Source organism: Gigantopelta aegis, chromosome 6, assembly GCF_016097555.1.
Source record: "Gigantopelta aegis isolate Gae_Host chromosome 6, Gae_host_genome, whole genome shotgun sequence".
NCBI lineage: Eukaryota > Metazoa > Mollusca > Gastropoda > Neomphalida > Peltospiridae > Gigantopelta > Gigantopelta aegis.
Genome location: NC_054704.1, coordinates 8,924,627 through 8,950,158, shown reverse-complemented (window position 1 = coordinate 8,950,158; position 25,532 = coordinate 8,924,627). Strand labels below are relative to the sequence as shown.

General features: G+C 37.9%; 1 protein-coding gene across 1 annotated transcript in view; it reads left to right on the top strand.

Moving 5' to 3' along the window:
- The first annotated feature begins 4,502 nt into the window (after positions 1-4,502).
- LOC121375227 (rho GTPase-activating protein 6-like) overlaps positions 4,503-25,532 on the top strand; it is a 124,548-nt gene continuing 103,518 nt past the window's right edge. The window contains exon 1 of the mRNA XM_041502548.1: positions 4,503-4,822. Within this exon, the coding sequence (XP_041358482.1) occupies positions 4,681-4,822 (142 nt within the window). The 5' untranslated portion in view covers positions 4,503-4,680. The remainder of the gene's footprint in view (positions 4,823-25,532) is intronic.

Here is a 25,532-nt window from a genome sequence, read left to right as displayed (position 1 = left end):
ATATAGTTAATGTATATAACCAGATTACTACCCTCTAACAATCCACACAACCAATAATTTACAGGTCAGTTGCATTCTTGTATAAGTATGATGATATTAGCATCCATGAAGTCTAAATTATTTGGACATAACTGTTGCTCCAGGTTAATTTTCCAGTCATAACAAACTGATATACGTGGAGTTTTTGAAGTAGAACTAGAGCCATTTAAAAAATAAAACAATTGCTTACCTTTCTTTGACACCCAATAGCCAATTATTTGGTACTGGGTTGTTGTTTATCATTCATTCTGTGCATGTTTTGAACAATCTACATGTTCTTGTTAACAAGAAACTCGTAAACTGGAAACATTTGTAGACAAGTAAAAATACATAATGTGAATAAAAAAAGAGTCATATAGAGAATAATACATGAGTGGCCATTAGATATCATTTTATCTTACGAGTTCTTTTAAAATATATCTAATGAGCAAAAGCGTTTTTAAACGAGTTGTAAGATAAATGGTATCTAACTGACATGAATGTATTATTCTATTTCTTACATATCCTCAAAAACCAGGTTTTAATCAAATTTTAACATCTTTTTGAACTAAAAGTTATTTACTGCCTTTGCAGTTGTATCTAACTTACGCGTCACAGACAAATGATTGTCAGGTTAACTAAATCAGGTTTGATTGTGCTGTTTTTTCATTGGATGTATGTCATTGATGACCTGGTCATTACCTAGGTGCAGCCAGTCGTATGTCTTGAAATTGTTAACATGTAAAAAAATAATGAATGATGTTCTCACTAATGGGTGTGTAAGAAAAATGATTTGTACACTGGTCACTGGTGTGATATATACCATACACTAGTATTCACACTGATGGCAGAAATGAAGGTGTTGAAAACTAGTTGTTACATCCCTGTGACCAGCAGAAGAAACATTACAAATAGTAATGTATGATCTGATTGGCTATCACAGTAATGTAATAATGGGTAATATATTATATGATCTGATTGGTTATCATTTTTAATGTAATGACAAACTGTATTGGTTACAATTAGTACCAGTAATCCAAATCAAAAGAACAAATTGGAACATGTGATCTGATTGGTTGTTTTTAATGATGTTAATATTTTATTTCTGTTGTCATGAATATAATTTGCAGATAATGATCCAACAAAGATGTCATATTTGTTTGTTTTTAATACTTTGAGGTAATATTTTAGGTGATATTGTATGAATGAGGTACATACTTAGAAGTCATGCATGGTTATTTATTATTTCTAGCCTACACAATATATTTATGAATTGTTTATGTGTTGTCAAATAAATACATTTTACAGTATATTACTTTAGTTTTAAGATGCAACTTGTGACAGATTGGTTTTGATTCCTTTTTTTTTTTTTTTTTTTTTTTTTTTAAGAAAACTGAGTGTTTACTCTTTTTATGAATACTTAACCCGACATTCAGTGTTGGCCCATCCAGCCACCCGACTTGCACTTCAGAACAAGATGGAAGAAGGTCACGTTCCTGCAAATATCAGTGCTGCCACTTTATACTTTTTAAAAAGTCTTATACTTTTTTCTGGGAAATACTATACTAAAAGGCAAAAGTTATTGTGACACACAAAAGACAAAGATAATTGATGATAAGTTTTTACTGCCATGTATGAAACCTTATAACATGGAAATGGAAATGTCTGAAGGTATGGAAACGAGCAGTAGTCCATGAAAAGGGCGCACCTGTCATATGCAAATGAGCCACATCACTAAAGGGGGGGTCCAGATCGAAGTTCACACAGTCAGTAGCGAGTGTGTCCACCTTGCGCATTGATACAGGCCTGGCACGTCGTCTCATTAAGGCCACTAAACGCTGGAGAAAGTTCCTGGGAATGCCATTCCAGATCTGAGGAAGGATGAGCCGGAGTTCCTGCAGTGTTGTTGGAGGATTTGGAAGATGTCGCAAGTGTTGCTCCATTTCATCTCAGACATGTTCGATTGGTGACAAATCCGGGAACCTGGCACGCCAGGGTAGCACATCAACATTGTTCTGATTGAGATACTGCTGCACAACTCTAGCAATGTGAGGTTAGGCGTTATCGTGTTGTAATGTCATCTCAGGGCCGTTCTGTTGCGAAAACGGTAACACAGTTGTTTGCAAAGTTTCATGTCGGTACCTCACAGCATTCAAATTGCCTTCAATCACAACCATCTGGGTCCGGCCTGTGGCTGTAATTCCACCCCATATCATAACGCCACCACCTCCAAAACAACCCCCTTCAAGAACACATGGCGTGGCGTAACGTTCACCGTGACGTCTGCAGACACGTGTCCTGCCGTCAGATCTGTGGAGAAGGAAACGGGATTCATCAGTGAAGAGGACACATATCCAGTCACGTGCTGTCCAGTGCAGGCATTGTCTACACCACTGGAGATGTCGACGTCGATGTTCTCTCGTCAGGATTGGCCTTCTGGCTGGACATCTTGCTTGGATGCCGTAGGTGCGTAGACGTCGGCGGACTGTCCTCACTGATACACCTCTGTTGCCAGGGATGGTACGGGCTGTGAGGGTTGCTGGCTGGACCCTGTTTCGCAGATGCGTGGTTCGGATCCATGTGTCTTGGCGAGGGGTTGTCACGGGTGGTCGGCCGCTACAGGAACGGTCCCTTACCTAGTTGTTTTGTTGATATCGTTGCCATAAGTGCCATATGGTGTTTCTGTGGACGTTGACTTGACGTGCGATGTCACGCTGCGAGGTCTTTTATTCAAGCATCACTATGACTCTCCATCTGTCATTTTCACTGAGGCGTGGCATGACGACATTGCATCAAACAGTTCACTAATGGTGTTTTTCTGACTTCTGGACTTCTGAAGGCTGCACAGAGTGGCAATGATTTGCGACTGAATGTCTGGCCTTTTATGGTGAACACTGGACAGGATTTCTCCCTAATATTCCATGTTTCTTGCACAAAACATGCAATCGCTGCAACAACTGCTTGGTTGCATTTCTTTGAGCTGTTTCATGCACATTTTCTCTGGTTTACATCCATAAATCCATTCACAAATTTATTACTCCAAACAATCCATGTCACAATAACTTTTGCCTTTTAATATACTTTTTATACTTTTTTAAATACATGTTTCACATGAAAATACTTTTTTATACTTTTTTTCTGCAAAATATAACTAAATCCTATTTCTAATTTGACCATCGTAAGATTTGTGCTTTGCTAGTGTCTTTTCAGGAGCGGTTTGTTCTTTGTTGAGTGGAGTGTTTGTAGAACTCTCTCATCCTGCTGCTCTCAGTGATCAAGTGACAGGGTACTGAAATATGCAGAACAGTGTTCAACAATCACAAATCCTCACAAGATGGTACACACCATTCCTTGAGGTTGGTTGTAAGCAGCAAACAGTAGGACAAGTAGCGAATGTCATAATAGTGTTACCTATCGGGGTAAGATGATGAAAAATAATACTTTTCTTAATACTTTTTAGACATTTTGATACTTATTTTTGGCAAGATTCCATACTTTTGTTTGAAACTGCAGAGTGTTGGTACTGAAATATGGTACCCAAGACAATATAGAAGATTCCAACTAATGATTGGTGGTTGAGATGTGAGGTCAGGTTAAGTGTTCACTAAAAGAGGAAACACAAGGTTTTCTTTACTTTTATGGCGTTTTAGTTCACATCAAACACATAATGAAAGTAATAAATGATGTTTCTTTACCATTTGTTGTGCCAGCAGGCTTTTGTCGGTTATTTGATCGTATCAACATTTGATTACAAGTCAGATTAATGTTCTTTACTTATTGGCATTTCCTAAACACATCGACCCGCACACCCCAGTATATTCTCTTATGTTTTGCCTTTGTCGTTTGTTCGTTCAACTTGGTTTTTAACTTGGTGGGACGGTGTGTGGGTTTGGTGGGTGGGTGGCATTTTAGTTCCTTTTTTAAATTTATAATTACGATTGTTTTCTTCTGTTTTCTCCTTCCTCTCGCTCTCTCTCTCTCTCTCTCTCTCTCTCTCTCTCTCTCTCTCTCTCTCTCTCTCTCTCTCTCTCTCTCACTCTCTCACTCTCACTCTCTCATCTTTAGCATTTAATGAAGGCAATAACGACTATCTAGTCGATTACAACACAACAGCACGCTGCACGCAAATTGCACAACCTTAGAAACGTGCTCTTTGATCTTTACAAGAGTTGCGTCCCTTTCTTCAGCAGAACGTAGCAATCCGTGAAATCCTATCTATTCGCGAGTTTGCCCTTGCGGGTTTCAGGTATCTGCTGGTGCCAGATGCGCCTAACGTACTCCAGCCTTATATGTACTGCCTGTGACGTAGCACATCCAGACTGCCTCTGAACTATGGCGGTCTGTTATGTGCTGTATCTGCAGGTGCTTCGATACCAAATATTTCGTCCATATCTCTTGTCTCCCACCTGACGAAATTAACAGCTTTCCAGAAAGTTTATAAACTACTTTTTAAAAAAGAAAGTTCTCTGGGTTTTTTCGTGGAAATATCATTTTTAACAGATGATGGGAGAAATAGTAAAGAATATGAAGAGGTGAATAGAGAGAGAGAGAGAGAGAGAGAGAGAGAGAACGCTACCGAGAAAATGCGTTAGGAATTTTTCAAGCGTTCTTTGTATACTTTGATACAGCCTGCTGGAATTTGTTTTGAGAATTGGATGGTGCATGGGGTACCAAAAGTGCGCGTTGACCCACTTCCAGATAATGTTTCCTGGGATTTACCTGTTCTGTTGTCGCGTCTTATCGCACGGTTACGGGTCGACTATCACAACTTTAAATGGGCGTTGTGAAGAAAAATTTGAAGGAAGTAAGTATACATAAAACAAAATAATAACTTCCCTTTCTTCGTCTGAATCAACATCATCATTATCATCAACATCATAATCATCATTAACATATCCATCATCATATTCATCATCATATTCTTTTTTCAAAAGCTATAATTGATTGTGGTTTATATTTGCAATAAATTGTATAATTTATTTATTATGTTTTTAAAGACTTTACAATGCTGTTAAATAAATAATTATCACTTGTGTGGAGCGTCCATGCGCGTGATAATGTACCTGTTGCGCGATCAGACACGTGAGCACGTGGCGAAACCCGCGTCTTTACTACAATGTTTACGCCTATTTTGTTCTTTACGCGTCGCTGCAGTGTTTACCTTCTCTCAAATTTCACACCTCACCGGAGCTTATTACGCCTTTCCGTGATCGCTTGCGATATCAATAATATTTTCTTGTCGACTGTTATGCCAGGAACTCCGCGGTTCCACGCTCTTGTGTTGATGCGCCGTGTTTGTCTGGAGGAAATTACCGATAAGTGAAATATAAAATTAGTCGAATTGATTTCCCATCCATGCTGTCGATGTATTACTACTTGGTGATTGCCAGTCGATATGAATACAGTGGTAGTAAGAGTACAATAAATGAATAAACAAATAATACTAGTAAATAAATATAATAAGCGGCTGCTTGTTATTGTTTATGTAGGCCTATTAGTAGTTTTAAGTATCAAAACTGATAAAATGTGGGTTCACCTATATAAGACCAATTCGAATTGAAATCAGATTTTCGACTTGTCTTGATAATTTGACATACGCCAATGTCGTATTGTGTTCAAAAGCCTTTTCAGTACTAGAGATGTTTTGATTGGTGGAATGAAAGTTTATCTGGATGTGCCTCATGTCAGATCGATTGGCTCGTATCAGATCGAATGGAGTCGAGGTGTGGACGGTACGATCTGATTTCAGTCAGATTCGTAAAACATTCTGCAACGCGGTAATTCGTTGCTTAAAAAACAAATCATTATTATGCACATTAATATTAACCCTCACTATATCATCAATGTGAAACTTGACTAATTTTGGTAAGGGTATTTAAACTTATAGCCTTGGTCAGGCGCGGATACAGTACCCTGGGAATCCTCTATATAAAGCATGCTAGTGTACTTTGAAATAACACAGGTACTCTTTTTAGACATTGCACCCCTTCCTCTGAAAACCCGGCAGTCGCTACTGATTGGGTATATTCAAGAAATTATTATCACATTTGGGTAACAGAAATATTTAATTTAGTTGATGGTGGCAAAATATATTAATGCAAATTATCCTACATTTATGGATTGGTGTGTGCTGGGTATACAGTGTTCTGCCCCTATAACCTACAGCCATTAACTCGCATACCAATGTATTAATTTTCACGTGTTTCAAATAAAATAAAAGTTAAATAGGATATAGTTGTAGTTTTCCTTTTCATTTATCCTTATTTATGTAATACAAGCATAATGTCCATATAATCTAAGTTTGTGTGTACGGTATTATGGACAGACACTACTTGTTAATTACATGTTTTATACAACTGCATATATATACATACAAAACCAACATTCTTTAAAGCATAAGTGTAAGCTTAAACTGGATCTGGAATTCGTGTTGTTTATATCAAATGCTAAATATAAAATAGACAGAAATTGTATTTTGTATTGTAACATTTGATTATGTCAAAATTAATATATAAGTAGTAAGACAGAATGTTAAAAGAAATGCAAAGACTACATGTACGTTCAAAAATTACCAAATATTTGACATTCAACAGCCGATGATTAATAAATCAACATAAGCGTACGAGACGGAGCGGGGGGGGGGGGGGGGGGGGGGGCTGAAGCAAAAATTATAAGAGATATTCGGGCAAAATGTGCTAATCTGATACCTTTTTACCATGAATTTCTATCATTCTACCCTCAAAATTAGTTGTAATCCATATAAAAATGCGTAGTGATTCGTTTCCAACCCTCTGTAGTTGTTTGGAAGAAATGTTAATATGAATAAATGTTGTTATCCAGATTCGGGCAACTTCGTATAATTCGGAAAACCCCCAGCGTGCCCCCCCCCCCCCACCCCGGGGGAGCCCGTACGCCTACATGTATGTAAATCAGTTTGCACTAGTAGTGTCGTTAAACAAAATAAACTTTGACGTCATTTAGTGTCTTTTATCCATCTCGTGTATGTACGGTTAGCTGGTTTAAACAAAGAGAAAAGAAGGCTACTGCAGCCATGTCAGTGGAGGGACACTGGTTGGAACGGAAGAAAACTCAGCTGGCATACAGACTGGCTTTCACCTCACGGTCTGTCATTGATTTGAATCCTGTTCCTTAATTCTGAATAGTGAAAATTTAACATAAAGACAAACGAAAACAAAGACAGGACAAACTTGTGCATAAACATTAATAACCAAACTGAATAACCTTGACCTTGCCTTTGGGTCGTATTTGAGAGTCAAATAAAACTAGAGAAATTAACCAAACGTTAACCAAACTTATCCAACCTTGAACGTATTTAAAAAAGAAAATGAAAACTGTATTACAAAATATAGGCGAACTAAAGTAACCCACGTGTCAGAATGATGTCTTTAAACACTGGAAATATGATTATATATAAAAAGTAAATAAACGTGAATTACCAAACTTAACCTGATTTTAACCTAATGTTGAAGACGGACAGAAATCCAGACAGAAAATGGCATAATTCTATTGACTCATAGTGTGCATTGCACGTTAACCAAAATGTATATTTTTAAAACTTATTTTTACAAAATATTGAATATTCGAAATATCTTCCCCAAAATTTGTATAAATTACTTACTTGTTATATTTTCTTTTGTCTTTTTTTTCTCGCTCCAGCCAGTCCACCACGACTGGTACATCAAAGGCCGTGGTATGTGCTATCCTGTCTATGGGATGGTGCATATAAAAGATCCCTTGCTGCTAATCGAAAAAAGTAGCCCATGAAGTGGCGAGTGCGTCGTTAAATAAAACATTTCTTTCGTTCTTTATTTTCGTTAACAGAATGAATAAATAAATGAATGATGGATAGATGAAAACAAATGGATAGATGGACGGATGAATTAGTAAAAGAATGCATGCATGGGTGAATGTTTATGTACATATATGTTTTAAAAGTAAGATTTTTAGTGATTAACTTATGTATTATAAAATATGCATTATTTATTTAATAGTGGTTACAGTAATTGTTTAAGATATGGTGTCGAAATAAGTAGAATAGTCGTACCCTCCGCTCGGTGGATATCCTGGCTGATAAACTAAATCAGGTTTGATATTGTTAAACTTGTAGCTTTCTTTGAAACATGTCTACTCCTAGTCCATGTACTAACATCCACATACACTTTTAAAAATAAAAACAGGGTATTACCAGAAACAAGGTTACAAAATAAATGTCATCGAAAACAAGGGTGCATGTACTGCAAAAACACAGTCCAACAGGAAGTTTAAAATGTCCATGTTCTACGAAATAAATATGGTAATAGGTCGTTGGGTAACCGCCATACCTATATTCTACTGTATATTACGAACTAGTCTGCACAAAGAAGAATTCTCTGCGGGCATCATCAGAAAGAGACGCTGTCAAAATCGCCCAGTTCACTGGGTCAAAACCACAAGTATAAACGTATCATTTGGAATTCCAAACATTCCTGCCAATTCTTTGACTGTGGGTCACGTGACTGCCTGCAGCTCTGCGGCGCGTGCATCTCCACCGTGCTAATTGCTGGCATCAAGAATGGCGCGCTGACAGTCGGGAGCAGGATAAACAAGCTACCGTCGGTCAGTTCTCTGGTGATGTGAACAAAAACGAGAAATGTTTGACATCCTAGCGTATTTTAATCGCGGCCATTAGCAGTCTAAGGAATGAGGAAAATCGCGCTGCCGCTCCGTCGGATTAGGATCAAACATCAGGGAACTGCCTTTTCCACACACGGTTCAAGTACGTCCACTCTAGGCACCGTGTCTGACTTCGTTAGTGACCGAGTCCATCCATTGAGCAATGTATTTGCTCGGGACAGGACAGTGTATAGATACAGACCACACTTGAACAGCAAAGCCGTAGGAAGCGGCAAGGCCAGTTATGCCGAAGCCTTGCCAATATTTGACCCGACTTTAATTTCAAGAAAAAACAAAACAAAAACATACTGCATGGTGTCATTAATGCTGATCAATTTTTTTTATTGCCAAACAGTGTTGGAACTTATACATTTCTGCTTCAAAATACCCGAGAATGCAACGAGAACAACAAGAAACCTATTAAAATATATATGGGTGGTGGCTTTCATTGTCTTTTTTTTCTAGCTCCAGCCAGTGTACCACGACTGGCACATCAAAGGCCGTGGTATGTGCCCTCTTGTCTATGGGATGGTGCCTATAAAAGATCTCTTGCTGCTAATCGAAAAGAGTAGCCCATGAATATGTCCGACGCCATATAACCGTAAATAAAATGTGTTGAGTGCGTTGTTAAATAAACCATTTCCTTCTTCATCTTCTCCGTTGTATTTTATCATTAACACGTAGTAGAGTCAAAATAAGCCTAACAATAATTTGAGGCTTCCTACGGGCCTGAACTGGGTACGTGGGAGCACATGAGCATTCTAAGGTGATCGGAGGTGTCGGGGTTGCTCCATCTCCGGATTTTAAAATGTGCTGAGGTGTTAAACAAACGTTGTTTGGGTGGGTGGGTTGTGTGGTCTTTTTATTTCTAACTTCTTTCTATTCTGTCCAGAGTCAATCGTTTCTCACCTTCTGGTAAAAAAACGTTGGCTAGGGCCCTGTCTGGTACAGTTTGTTACTGCGTAAAATGTAAACAAATGCTATCAGTAATTGTAGACAAAAATCGTAATGGCCTGACTGTTGCTCCGAGGCTTCTTTGGTCTTTTATCTTAAACAGGTGAGTTATCTGCTAAGCTGTAGTGCTCCGACACGTTACGTTGTAACATACCGCAAAAACAAATGTTTATCTCTTGGAAACAGGTTGTCTTCTTTGATAGGGTAATTCCGCCGTCAGAGCGCGCAATTCCCAAGTGATAAAAGACTTATAATAATATAATAGAACGATGCAAGACCAGATACTGTTATATGTCGGTCTAGGTTAATAGAATTTATGGTTACTAATACAAATAATACAAATAATAAGTTTCCATTGATGATGGAAAAGGAATGTTTGTTCAGTACAACTAAACATTGTTTGATCAACCGCTATGAAATGTTAAATGTATGGTATGCTTAGAATCTGGAGTACAAACGTTAAGGTGAATATCACTACTAGAGCATATTGATTTATTAATTATTAGTGGTTGGAAGTCAAACATTTGGTAACTGTGATACATGGTGTATAGTCAGAGGATTCCCTCTACATGTTTTCATTAGCATGACGAAACTTTGGTATTTTAAACTTGTGGCTTTAATCAGAGACATTACTTTCATTAGTAGAAAGGAATCGTCGACAACATATATGTCCGATTTGGGGCTATGACATATACACAGGAAGTAGATATCCCCGTGGGCACCAACTGTGCTCCATTACTCTCTGGTTTGTGTTTCTATGCATATTAATAAGATTTTCTAATTAATCTGGCTAAAACAAAACAAAAGAGTCTGGCGAAAAAAGTTTAATTTAATCTTTTGATATATTGATGATCTTATATCATTCAATAATAATAAAATCACACATTACCTTTCATTGATTTACCCACCAGTTAGAAATAAAGGAAACTACAAAAAGCCTGTTTCATACCTTCATCTATACACAGAGATTCAGAACAACGTTGGCCTTCATACAAAGCTGTGTGATAAAAGGATTGACTTCAGCTTTTCAAGTCAGTTTTCCCTTTATGTCGAGCAATATTTTTTCTTCACCTGTCTGAGATAGGCCTACCTTAGGGCATGCTCATCATACGCGATTTTAAAGATCGACATATTGTTTTATCAGGGTTATAACATTTATGTACTCCTGAAAGCCTTCAAAACCTTTATGGTAGATACTCGAAGACCATTTGACGACATGGCGCATCACTGACTAAAACGATGTCTGATGCAATACCCTATTTTGACCTCTTACATGCCTTTTCATCTTTCTGCTGAAAATCCTAAATATTTCACCTATGGACTTGATTGACTGTGCTCATTACGGATGCTACAGGTGGGGCAGGATATGCTCATCTTTCGCGAACACCTGATATTATCACTATACTTACAGTGTTTCATGTCATAACAGCATGCATATATACCACTCAGCTCTATCCTGTGTAAGTTTGAGTTTCTAAACTAGTCTTGTGAGTGTCAGTCCTCCTACAGGCAGTGCAGGATGTATAAAACGCCCTATTACGGATCTCATAGAAGAGTGGCGGTCATCAGGACGAGCATCTGATAGTGGGGGTCATGGAAGCAATCACGACTTTGCTTGACGTACTTTCGACTGCCTTGTGCAGAGATACGATATTGAAATGGGAATATGGGTTTGTCGTTCAGATTTATATGCATATTATTTATGTGTGTGCGTGCGTGCGTGCGTGCGTGCGTGCGTGTGTGTGTGAAGTGCATTTAAATCTGAACGACAAAACCATATTCCCATTTCAAAATCGTATCTCTGCACAAGGCAGGTAAAATGATATACAAGTCGTGGGGCACAGGTTGGGATGGGATTCGATCCTTCAACCCATGCATCTAAGGTGGGCAATATACCGTCCCTAGAGTACACGTATGGCAGAAAAAACCTATTCTACCCAGCCACCCAGCCAGCCAACAAACCAACCAACCAGCCATATTCGGTATGCCATCCATCCATCCATCTGTTGATCACCCACCCAGTACAAATTGATTGGTGCAACTGTCAACCCATCGCACCAGCCGCGACCATTGATCCATGCATCCAATCATCCAACCATCCTTACATAAATACATACATACATACAACCGTCTTTTCATTCATCCATCCATCCATCTAACCATTCATTTACTCATCCATCCATCCATCCATCCATCAGTCAACATATCCATCCACCAACTTACACATTAATCCACCCATTCATTCATCCATCTACCCGCATATATCCATCCAACCATCCATCTAACCATCAATTTATTCATAAATCCATTAATCCATCCATCGTCATCCACCCATATATCCATCCACACATTCGTCCTTACATTCGTCCGTCCGTCCATCCATCAAAACTGACCCAACCATTCACCCATGCATCCATCAGTCCATCGATCCATCCATCCATCCGTCTATCCATCCACCCAACCAACCATCGACGCATGCCTGTATCCATCCTGTTTTCTTCTGTTATCAGCCCATGTTAGTCTGACTGGATCAAGAGGAGAGAGGTCCCACCACTCGCTACTCGATGTGAATGGTCCACATAACGCTTACGTTATCTGCCCTGTGCTGGCCACACTATCAGTGGCAGGCTTTCAAACCTATTTGTACCTGCATACTTTGGTGGCAGTCAATTAACCATTTAAGGGAGACGAGATACTCTTATCGGGAACGCCGTGGATCGCTCAGCACTTTAACAGATTCTTGTCAACAGACGCTAGACGCAATTACGTCAGTTAGTCATCATAGTGTAGATGTATGTATGAACAGCATCGGTGCTGTAGCTATCGAATCTAATTTTGATAGGTACTGGGTTCGAATCCCGGTACCGGCTCGCCCCAAAGCGAGTTTTTATGACTCGATGGGTAGATGTAAGACGACTACAAAGACTTCTCTTTTACTGACCACTAACAAATAACAACTTACTGACACCTCAGATAACTGAGTTGTCTGATACCTTGGATAACTGAGGTGTGTGCCCAGGATAGCGTCCTTGAACCTTAAGTTGATATATTCAAGAAAATAAGTTAAAGTGAAATGAAACGACGTGCGAAATACTCTGTTGCAAGATTTCTCAAGTTTTTACAGGACGCACACTTATATTTGGCTTCATGTGAGAATGCATATAACAATATTACATAAACAAAGCTCCATTGTCGATTTTCCAGCTTTAACTGTTTTTCAGTGTTAGTTAATATCATTAACTAACTTGGCGCCTTATACAAATATCATCGCAACCCCGGACATATACTCTTAAATATCCAGGTAATATGCTGTTTTTATTATAAAATTATATTGAAAGTAGAAATATTCCATTAAAAAAACGATGTTCCAGTGTATTCCAGTTGAGAAAGGGAAAAACATGAGTATAGCCTTTATTCGTTGTTCTTATGCACTTTTTGAGAGTACAGTTGTGAATGATTCCAACATAGTAATGCTGAAATAGGAGAAAGTAATGGAAATAAAGTACCAAAAGCCTAATGATCTATAAAATGAACGAAATATGTTCGTAGTAATCATGTTATCGGTGTTGCACTGAAAGGACATTGATGGATTGGTTAAATAAGTTGTTAAGTTATAAACACCGTGACTTATTTGACACAGCCACTTATTTTTCTGCACTAAATGGGCTCGGACCACAATTAATTAAACTATGTTTTCTCATATAGCCCCAGTGGCTGTAGCACTTTTATTAATTTCACCAGGCCATTGGCATTTCACAAGAAACCGTACCTGCCTGGAGCCAATGAACACTCAAAAGGACGACCTCTGTTGGCCAGCTCCTTTTCACATTATAGCAATGTAAACAAACACACGTGGGCTAAGGGACCGAATCACACCCATTTCTGTGCATTTTACACAAATGTTGCATGACTTCAAGGTACTGTGGGGGACAGTATGCAGTATCCAATGTAAACCAAGTGCACATATTCACTAACTGCTTCCTCTTCCCTGTCAAACCCAGTGTAACAATTCAGCATAGAAAGCAGCTCCCCAGCCATTAATCACATAACAAGAAAACTATATTTTCTCGCATTCGTTTCCGTATGGGTGGATAACTTTAATCTGATGCCAAATGACGAAGAACCATATTGTCTTACTCCTTTGTTTTTAACTTGCGCTGTATTCATTAGCTAGAGGCGAAGGGGGTTTATAACGTCTTTTATATATTATATATTTATCTGTCGCCATATAACATGACTCAGTGACGATGTGGGTTCCTCGCCCAATATAAAATCCTGGCTACACCAGTGATCTTGGGAAGGATATAACTGCACACCAAGAGCACAAAACTGGTTCAATTTTCCTCGATATCTATGAATTAGAAATTTTGCTAATGTTTCTATTTTGTGAGATCAGGGCAGCATCAGTTTACGATGTGTGTTTCCTGATCTAAGATCCAGCCAGGCTGTTCTGAGCATTCAACCCAAATGTTTGGTACATTATGAGGTTTGAAAACGTCAAGGTGCCTTTGAAATCACAAAATGTCCTGATCCAGTAATTACAATATATTAAAAATGCAATGACGTACAAAGTTCGATTCTTTCACTCACATTCTGTACAAACACGCCTTCCTGCCAACATCTTCATTCGGCGTTCGTCGACATTAAGCGTCCAGATCACCACTTAAAGAGGTTTCTTTACATAAATAATACATGATCTACCAATTCGTGTAGCCATTCCAGTGTCTGGCGGCTATAAAAGTGACGCACGTTCGTCTTATATGGAATGATCTGTTAGTTTATTAAATCAAACTGTGATTTCTTCAAAGATTTAACATGGTCGTAGTTTTGCAACCTACTGTTAATCACACATTCTCATTTTATGGTGAAAAGGGCAACTAAAAACTACATTTCATTACTTTTATAAAAACCTGAATTGCTGATATACGGATTTATAGATTCCTTTTTATCTAGGTCACCGTAGATCACCTCAGACTGTAGCATTTCTTCTTCATTCTTGAGAAAAAAAAGATTTTTAAAACCGTATGTCGCCAGACTTGGCCATTGGAAGACAACGCTCAAACCCCAAAAGCGATGCAATGCTTGTACCATATCGTTTTCTCTATATATGACACACGTCAAATGTTAAAAGACCATGATGCCTTAGGGGTGATGCATTTCTGGCTGTTCTGTTTCGTTTCATTGGGATTTTCGTATATTTCACACTGGAGCCAACTTCGGAACAAAACACTGTCACGATCATTAAAGATGCTTCTTCTGGGGGTAAGGTTTATAGTTACCTTTGATGCTTATCGATGTGTAATCTGTGATATTTTTAAATACTTAGACTTTTTAGTATTTATATAAGGAACGTTTATTAGTAGATTATCTTGATTTATGCACTTAAATCATTAAAATTCTTTATCTTCCAAATGTATTAATGATACCAGCGAAATTCACATATTACCACCGTTCCTGAAGTCACGATACAATGACTCTTCATATTAATAAATTACGATACATTTTGAAAATAATGAATTATAGTCTATATATACTGTTACATGCTTTTGAAAAACGGTTAACAGGTAAAGTTTGTTTTGTTTAACGACACCACTAGAGCACACTGATTAATCATCAGCTATGGGATGACAAACATTTGGTAATTTTAACACGTCTTCAGAGGAAACCCGCTACATGTTTCCATTAGCAGCAAGGGATCTCTTATATGCAGTTTTCCACAGACTATACAGCATATACCACGTTCATTTATATCAGTCGTGGGGAATTGGTTGGGACGGGACACACCCAATGGGTCCGCTGAGGTAGTACGATCCTACGAACCATGCACTTGAAAAAAGGCTTCTGAAATATATTTTGTTATTAGTGTGATTGAGCTACCTAAACTCGAGCGCGAGTACAGGCTATCGCTGTAATAAAGTTAAAGTTTGTTTTTGTTTAACGACACCACTAGAGCATATCGATTTATTAATCATCGGCTATTGGATGTCAAACATTTGGTAATTTTGACATATAGTCTTAAAGAGGAAACCCGCTACATTTTTCCATTAGTAGCAAGGGATCTTTTATATACACCATCCCACAGACAGGATAGCATATACCACGGCCTTTGATATACCAGTCGTGGTGTACTGATTAAAACGAGAAATAGACCAATAAGATCGCTGTAAAACCACCCCGAGTATAATAATGAAGGCGTCAGAGGAATTGTATGTAACACCAAATTGATCTCATGGTAAGACAAGGCTCGACATTAACAGGGAGTTACATGCAAATGCCGCTAATAATACAGGTTTCTGATAATCAGCCAAAGCAGCTTTTGCTTTCTATCTTTAATCCAAACCTGTGACGTCACACTATTGTTGTAAGTGCAGATGATTTTTTCAAGAATCAACACAGGTCTGTGAAACAATGTAATTTGAACTTTTTATGCGTTCAGATCAGGGCTTCGAAACTACTACTGACAGAACTTATTCGTTGTAAACAAGTAAAACGCTTTAGTCCACGAGGCAAAACATCTGTATCATCAAGTTAACATGCAATTTAAGCCTTATAAACCTGATGCCAGTGATTGTAAAGTATTCTGGCGGAACATGGCGAAGATTGGCGGAAATGAAATGGGAAATTAGAGGTTACACATTTAGGTCTCACTACACAGATCACTTCCGGGTGAGAGTTGATTGATGACGGTCCACTATAGTTCCTAATTGGGACACATGTTATGGTTCACATATTCACTTCTAGGAAATGGTGAAGAATTAAAACAATATGTATATTTAATGGTAAGCCTCCTGGCTGTATTTTGCCCATGTTATTTTGTAATATTGTGCATCGACCTTTATGGGCATGGGTATATAGCGCAAGTGACAGCCGGAGTGAATCGGTTAATGAACCACCTTTTCGGACCGGTACTACAGCCAGATGCGGTTAAATAGCAAAAAACTGAGACGGAAATGTTCTCAATTTTGGAGTGAAAATAAATGCTTATATAATGTATGTTTGCAATGGTTTATGTTGTTAGTGCCAACGAGAACCCGTTCTATGGGCAATCTTCGCTTGAAGTTGGGCAGTTTAACATGGGTTTCAATGGCAGATGACATCTGTGTAGTGAGACCTTAGCACGTGCACCACGCTTAAGACCAGCTATCCACTGCTTAGGATTTCGTGACTGAATCGTTCAGGTTAGGTTCGAAAGGATCCTATGGTTTTGGGAGTTATTAGTTTTATAAATATTCTTTGCTATTTTAATCTCTTTTTTTCTTTTCTTTTTTAAAGAGTAGTTAATTTAGCAGTCACGTAATTTGTTTTAATGAATAATGGATAAAGTTTGAGAATGCACTCGGAAGACTAGATTCATGAATAATAATTAACTCGCCACTACGGGTGCATTCTCCATTACATAATCCATCCCATCAGCCTACAATTTTTGTATTTATTTTTTCAAATAACTTCAGTTTGGTTTGACGTAAGAAGAAAAGTAAAAGTGTTTTGGAAATACACCAAAACAAAACACACACACACACACACACACACACACACACACAAAACCACCACCAAACAACCAAAACAACAACAAAAACCCCACCATTTGTGTGTGTAATTTAGAAAATAATCTGCACAGAAATAAATAGCTTGTAGTAAATTCCATAATATGAAACAAGGCGTTCCCTGTGGGACGGACTATAACTAGATTCCAGACTTTGGAACTACTTTTCAGTTTTTGCTTCAAAATTAAAATTTGACAAGCCAGGATTTGCTTTCACTCCTCAAAATGAATTTAGACCTTTTTAAGGTGAGATAAATTGTCCGAGTATGACTATAAAACAAGATCTAAACTAGAACTATTATTTGGTTCTTTGTTAAACGTTATTCCTGATACGGTGCTTGGTCACATCGTCCTTATACTGGAGAGCAGCCAACTTGGCTGACTGAAATCAGACCGGATGTTGAGAAGTGTTTTGGTTATATCAGTGATATCATCATCATTATTACTTACTGTTAGCAGTAGAAATTAGAACTGTTATTCATTGTTTTTGTTTGTGTATTTGTGTGTGTGTGTGCGTGTGCGTGTGTGTGTGTGGGGGGGGGGGGGGGGGGGTTGTTGCATGTGTAATTACTTTTTTTTTAAATCCGAAGTTCAGGAGTGTTCTGGCTACATCAGTGATATCATCAGTATTACTAATGCACGGGAACATTAAGTTGATACTTTTCTTAACGTGCATGGCGAGTTGCTTCCCTCTATTTAGCAAATTTAAAATGGCGGGGATATATTTTAAGGTTGTCGTTGAAAATTTATTATGTTAATAATGATGCAAGTACTTCAATAGGGATTTTGTGAGTACGATAGGTTATACCTTTTTGGTTTGTGTGTCCATTTGTTGCATTATTTCGGTTGAGAAACGGTTGAAACAGGAGCTTTGGTTACAGGCTATAATATTATATAGGGCGTGTAACTAGATCCGGACGTAGTAAGAAACACACTAACTATTACACTCCGTACTACAGTAGTACGTACTTACTTTTAACAGTAGAAATTATAAGTGTTATATATTGTTTTTGTTTGTGTGTCTTTATGTAGCATTAATACTTTTTTAAATCGGAAAATATTTAAACATAGATAATAAAAATGTCATGGCCATGTTTGTGACATTCGTTAACGATATGGGTGATAGTAGACGTCTGTAGGAGGTAGGGAGAATACATGGTACACACAGTCCCCACCCAGAAGCTTAAAACTTTAGTTTGTTTAACGACACCACTATAGCACATTGATTTATTCATCATCAGCTATTGGATGTCAAACATATGGTCATGTTGACAGTCATAGAGAGGAAACCCGCTACATTTTTTTCATTAGTAGCAAGGGATCTTTTATATGCACTATCCCACATACAGTACAGCACATACCACGGCCTTTGATATACCAGTCGTGATGCACTGGCTGGAACGAGAAATAGCCCAATGAACCCACCGACGGGGATCGATCCTAAACCGACCGCATATCAGGCGTGCGCTTTACTACTGGGCTACGTCCCGCCCCTCCACCCAAAAGCATAATAAAACGTAATAGTTTGTATATTGTGTGTGTCAAGTTCGTCATGCAGTAAAAGCTTTCATAAAAGTTAAAGGGACATTCCTGAGTTTGCTGCATTGTAAGATGTTTCCGACTAATAGAATATTTCTACGATTAAACTTACATATTAAATATATTTTCTTGTTTAAAATATCAGTGTCTGTATATTCAATGTGTTTCTGATCGTCTTAATATTTGTAAGAAGCCCAAACTGGATTTTGTCTTCAAATGATTTCGTACGTACGAAAAAAACGTTTAATATACAGCCACTAATAATTTATGCCGAAAAATATATTTAATATGTAATTACAATCATTAAAAGTCTCTGTTCGTTGATAACATCTTAAAAATTGCAGAAAACTCAGGAATGTCCCTTTAAATAACCAAATTCGATAATTGTGATCTTACCTGCTCCAACCCGTGATAAATACCCGTGAAACGTTGTTATTTAAATTGTAATTTGTTGACGGGATGACTGGCCAGGTTAAAACCAATGCTAATTTTTAACAGATACCGTTTCGAATGTTACGGTTTTACCGTAGTCAACATTAATAACAAAATGTCCAGACTGAATGCTTTTCATATGGGGGCTGAAGTACCGTACAGCCCAGATGTAAAGTGCTCGCCCGATGACCGGTCGATCTAGGATTGTCCCCCTTTAGTGGGCTCATTGGGTTGTTTCTCTTTCTAGCCGGTGATTCACAACTGGTGTAACAAAGTCCGTGGTATGTACAGTCCTCTCCGTCAGATCGCAAGCTGCTAAACGAAAAGAGTAGCTTGTGGCGGCCGCGGGGTTCTTCTATCATTATCGGTTTGTTAGACGCCATATAACCGTAATTAAAATATGTTGACGGGTGCCACCGGTAGGGCAGGATATGCTCATATTTCGCCTGATACCTGATATCATCGCTGTTTTGACAGTGATTCACGAGTGCATGTTATGACAGCTGTACTTATTCTTTTGATATCTGTCCTGTGATTTAGTAAACTAGTCTGGGAGTGGCAGTCCTCTTTATGTTGGTACAAGAAGAATGCAATCTCCAGTAAAGGATCTCCTCGGGAGTGGCTATCCTCCTATAGACGAGGAACTAGTTGCTATTTTGAAAAATCCCATTCCACTCTGCTTTATACAGAAATACGACCTTGATCACGTGTGACAGTTTTGTCATTCGGATTGAGTGCGTTCTTTAATAAAGCATTTCTTCCTTCTATGCTCTTTGTATGAGTGATACTTTCTTACTGCCTTGAGTCTAGACTTCATAATGGTTAACGTTTTTTTTTTTTAGACCCCCTGGCAGTTTTGTCTTGTAACGTCTGCAAACCAGCTTGCACTGTTCATACATTCTTGGTCTCCCCTTCGTCTACAGGAGTTTCACCTGTTGAGGTCATTGGTCTGTCGAGGTATTCTTGACAATATTTACCACCACAAGTTCAATGTTCTTCTAAACCGTCAGGAGACATATCTGTTTGCTCATCATAATTGCCTAACAACACGCAGTTACTTATGTTCTGGGGTGAAATCATCTTTGTATAAATGGCGGGATTCTGTGAGCAGCGTCTGGGACTATTTATAGATTCGCGTAAATCTTCATCAAAATCTGGTTTACCCTCATCACTTTTTTCTCTCTCAAACAGTGCCAATGTTTGAGTGGAGCAACTGTAGTAGGGTGAAGGTGAAGGTTAAGTAGATCTTTGTGATAATATATTATGAGGAAGCCAAGACCAATTGATATAAACAAATAGAAATGTTTAATATTCAATAACTCTTTGTGGTAATATATTCATAAGGAAGCCAACACATTTGAAATAAATATAAATTTAAATTTAAATATTCAATAACTCTTTGTGGTAATATATTCATTAGGAAGCCAACACATTTGAAATAAATATAAATTAAAATTTGAATATTCAGTAACTCTTTGTGATGTATGAAGCCAAGACCGTTTGAAAGTAATTCGGTATTTATATTGTATAAAATGTATAAACTCTTTCTACCGTAGACATATATACTAATAAGTTGTTTATATTGTTCCTGTTTATCACCCTCGAATACAAACCTATATTTGCACGAGTTGTATCTCAGTGTATCAGAGCCCAAAGTGTGCACTTAGTTCTGGAGAAAAATCAGAAGAAAATGAGTAAATTAATATGGAACAGAAGTAACAGTGGGAAAGGACCTCGATGCACACACACACCTAGATTCCTGGAATGATATGAAATATTACTAGCACTCAGTGCATCGTAACGATCTGGCAGATTGACAGTACAAATGTGTTGCTACTTACTCTAAGCATACCAACTAGCACTCTCATTCTCATAAGGATTGGGGAGTCGCCCGGTGTATGATATAAGCGATATATTTATACCTGCAGTATTATCTATACTGCTCACGGTGCAGTGATACAGATTAATTATAATATATTTATACCTGCAGTACTGTCTATAGTGCTCACGCGACTCACGGTGCAGTGATACAGATTAATTATAATATATTTATACCTGCAGTACTATCTATACTGCTCACGGTGCAGTGATACAGATTAATTATAATATATTTATACCTGCAGTATTATCTATAGTGCTCACGGTGCAGTGATACAGATTAATTATAATATATTTATACCTGCAGTACTATCTATAGTGCTCACGGTGCAGTGATACAGATTAATTATAATATATTTATGCCTGCAGTACTATCTATAGTGCTCACGCGACTCACGGTGCAGTCATACAGATTAATTATAATATATTTATACCCGCAGTACTATATATAGTGCTCACGCGACTCATGGTGCAGTGATACAGATTAATTGTAATATATTTATGCCTGCAGTACTATCTATAGTGCTCACGCGACTCGCGGTGCAGTGATACAGATTAATTATAATATATTTATACCTGCAGTACAATCTATGGTGCTCACGGTGCAGTGATACAGATTAATTGTAATATATTTATACCTGCAGTACTATGTATGGTGCTCACGGTGCAGTGATATAGATTAATTGTAATATATTTATACCTGCAGTACTATGTATGGTGCTCACGGTGCAGTGATACAGATTAATTGTAATATATTTATACCTGCAGTACTATGTATGGTGCTCACGGTGCAGTGATACAGATTAATTATAATATATTTATACCTGCAGTACTATCTATGGTGCTCACGGTGCAGTGATATAGATTAATTGTAATATATTTATACCTGCAGTACTATCTATGGTGCTCACGGTGCAGTGATATAGATTAATTATAATATATTTATACCTGCAGTACTATGTATGGTGCTCACGGTGCAGTGATACAGATTAATTATAATATATTTATACCTGCAGTACTATCTATGGTGCTCACGGTGCAGTGATATAGATTAATTATAATATATTTATACCTGCAGTACTATCTATGGTGCTCACGGTGCAGTGATATAGATTAATTATAATATATTTATACCTGCAGTACTATCTATAGTGCTCACGGTGCAGTGATACAGATTAATTGTAATATATTTATACCTGCAGTACTATCTATAGTGCTCACGGTGCAGTGATACAGATTAATTATAATATATTTATACCTGCAGTACTATCTATAGTGCTCACGGTGCAGTGATACAGATTAATTATAATATATTTATGCCTGCAGTACTATCTATAGTGCTCACGCGACTCGGGGTGCAGTGATACAGATTAATTATAATATATTTATACCTGCAGTACTATCTATAGTGCTCACGGTGCAGTGATACAGATTAATTATAATATATTTATACCTGCAGTACTATCTATGGTGCTCACGGTGCAGTGATACAGATTAATTATAATATATTTATGCCTGCAGTACTATCTATAGTGCTCACGCGACTCGCGGTGCAGTGATACAGATTAATTGTAATATATTTATACCTGCAGTATTATCTATAGTGCTCACGCGACTCATGGTGCAGTGATACAGATTAATTATAATATATTTATACCTGCAGTACTATCTATAGTGCTCACGCGACTCATGGTGCAGTGATACATATTAATTATAATATATTTATACCTGCAGTACTATCTATAGTGCTCACGCGACTCACGGTGCAGTGATACAGATGAATTACAATACATTTATACCTGCAGTATAGTGCTCACACGGCTCACAGGGTAGCGATACAGATTAATTCTAATGTTGTGGGGTGATGCAGAGAACATTAAAGCTTATTTTAAATACCAACCACAGACACAGAGAGACACACTCATTCTTTTCTACTTTCTCATTATCGTTTTCTTCCTCCTCTCTCCCCCCCCCCCCTCCCCGCCCGCTCTCTCCCTCCATTCCAAATAAACCTCGTACTCATTTTCTCGCTTACCCTCTTTCAGTCTCCTATATATCTCCCTCCCCCCCCCCTCTCCTCTCTCTCTCTCTCTCTCTCTCTCTCTCTCTCTCTCTCTCTCTCTCTCTCTCTCTCGTCTTCTTTCAGCCTTCGTCGAATGAAAAACTTACTGAACCGTCTTCACTTCCATTTGTCAGGACCCATCCCCCGTTCAACGTCATTCTTGGTCCGTTACGGTAAAATGATATTTATTTAACTCCATCAATCAAGAACAAAAACAAATATATATTACTGTCAGAATATCATAGCAAAGAGATATTTTGTAACTTGGGAGAAAAAATAAAAACAAGCAAGAAAAATTCCATTATGTCACTTGGCATCGACGAGTACAAAGAACTCATTAGTTGTAGTTGGTGTGATTTTCACCTCCTGACATCACTTGTAGAATGTGCTGTATGTAATGCTGACAATCGTACCTACTGCTCTGCGGTTCCTGGAGTCCTGTGATGTGTCTGTAATGGCTGGCAGTATAAAAGGTCGTTGAACGGCTACTGTCTTTATGTATCAAGATGACGCCCAACTTGCTGCTCCTTGTGTTGGTGAGGCGATTTTTTCTTTATTATTGTAAGTATTTAATATGTAAATTGATTGTATTTAATATGTAAATTGATTGCATTTAATATGATGATAATAATGATGATGATGATGATGGTGGTGGTGGTGGTGGTGGTGGTCATCGTCGTGATGATGGTGGTGATATTGGTAATGATGTTTTGTGCTTACATTTTCATGTATCCAAGTTCCCATCTATGTAGCTGGGTCGTTGATGTTATTATTGTAATATATAACACTTCATTTCATGTAAAATGTATTTTATTAAACATGCATGTAGTAATATTGAAAGAGCACTCACACCCTCTCTCGCTGATGGTCTCATTCGCTCTCCTGGTCACTCTACTCTGGTCATTTCATTTTATATCTGGGACACCTGGCTGGTATCGCTTTCACTGTATCTTGCTATAATCTCTATAATCTATAAACTGGCGACTTTACCCAAACTTTGGATTTACTGTCCTAAACAGAGGGGTCTTCAGAGGGCCGTCTATGCCATTTGGCAAGGAAGCAACCATATCTAATTAACATTGGCATGTAGCACTTAGATTAGCTTCCCACGTTCATATACATATAATGTTCAGGAATGTGTGTCTTGGTTATGCATATTATCTGGTGAGTTGTGCGTTCAGGATATGGGGTAATAGATTATGGATATAAAAACTCTCGCCAAATAGGTTATTATTTGTCCACATACTGAATTGTCTCTACCATTAGCGAAATACTGGTTGGGGTGAGAATAGCGCAGTACGTCCACCATCAGGTTTGAGTCTTCCACTATATCGCCTTTCACGTGGGTTCATACGCTAAGCATTGAAGGAAGATCCTGTTCGACATACTGAACATAACAGTAACACTTTTATACTTTTACATTACCGAGTCGTCAATCTTGACTCGATTTCTTTTGTCAGTAAAACTGATGCAAACACTGACAGATCGCAATGCCATTATGGGGCTCTGTGATATTCCGTAGCAGCCCTGGTGGGGACAGAAACAATGTGTTTATTACATATTGAGACACTTGAAGTTGAAGACAAGCAATTTATATTAACACATTTCGAGCCTGGCTGATCAAACAGCATCATTGTAAGATAGATGGTGCACGGACTTGCAGAGTTCAATATGGGCTCAAACCCTGAAGCGGTTCACATAAAGCCCATGACTATCTAGTGTAGGACGTGAAAGGTGTGACATCTTATCTTTAATCTACTTGCAAGAAAATTGAGTTTCATACATGGCATTTAAGTAATATATCAAATGTTTTTATTAGTTTCTGCGCTGAAACGTGTTTCATAGCATACCCTACATGGATAGGTTGGGAAACGTTCAGACTGGCAATTGAGTTTTCAGCGTGTTCCAGTACAATTTAAAATTGGCGGTCCTGTGTGAACCATGAACATGTACGTGTAAACAACCGAAGCGCAATCATCAGTCGACCGTTTGTTTTCAAGCAATGTTAACCATTTCCCTCTTTATAATCAGCATTAGCATCATCATCATCATCATCATATTTTTCTTCTTCTACTACTACTACTATCACTACTTCTGTTACTTCATGATCATCTTTCTCTTTTTCTTCTTCTACTACTACTACTACTATCACTACTTCTGTTACTTCATGATCATCTTTCTCTTTTTCTTCTTCTACTACTACTACTATCACTACTTCTGTTACTTCATGATCATCTTTCTCTTTTTCTTCTTCTACTACTACTACTACTATCACTACTTCTGTTACTTCATGATCATCTTTCTCTTTTTCTTCTTCTACTACTACTACTATCACTACTTCTGTTACTTCATGATCATCTTTCTCTTTTTCTTCTTCTACTACTACTACTATCACTACTTCTGTTACTTCATGATCATCTTTCTCTTTTTCTT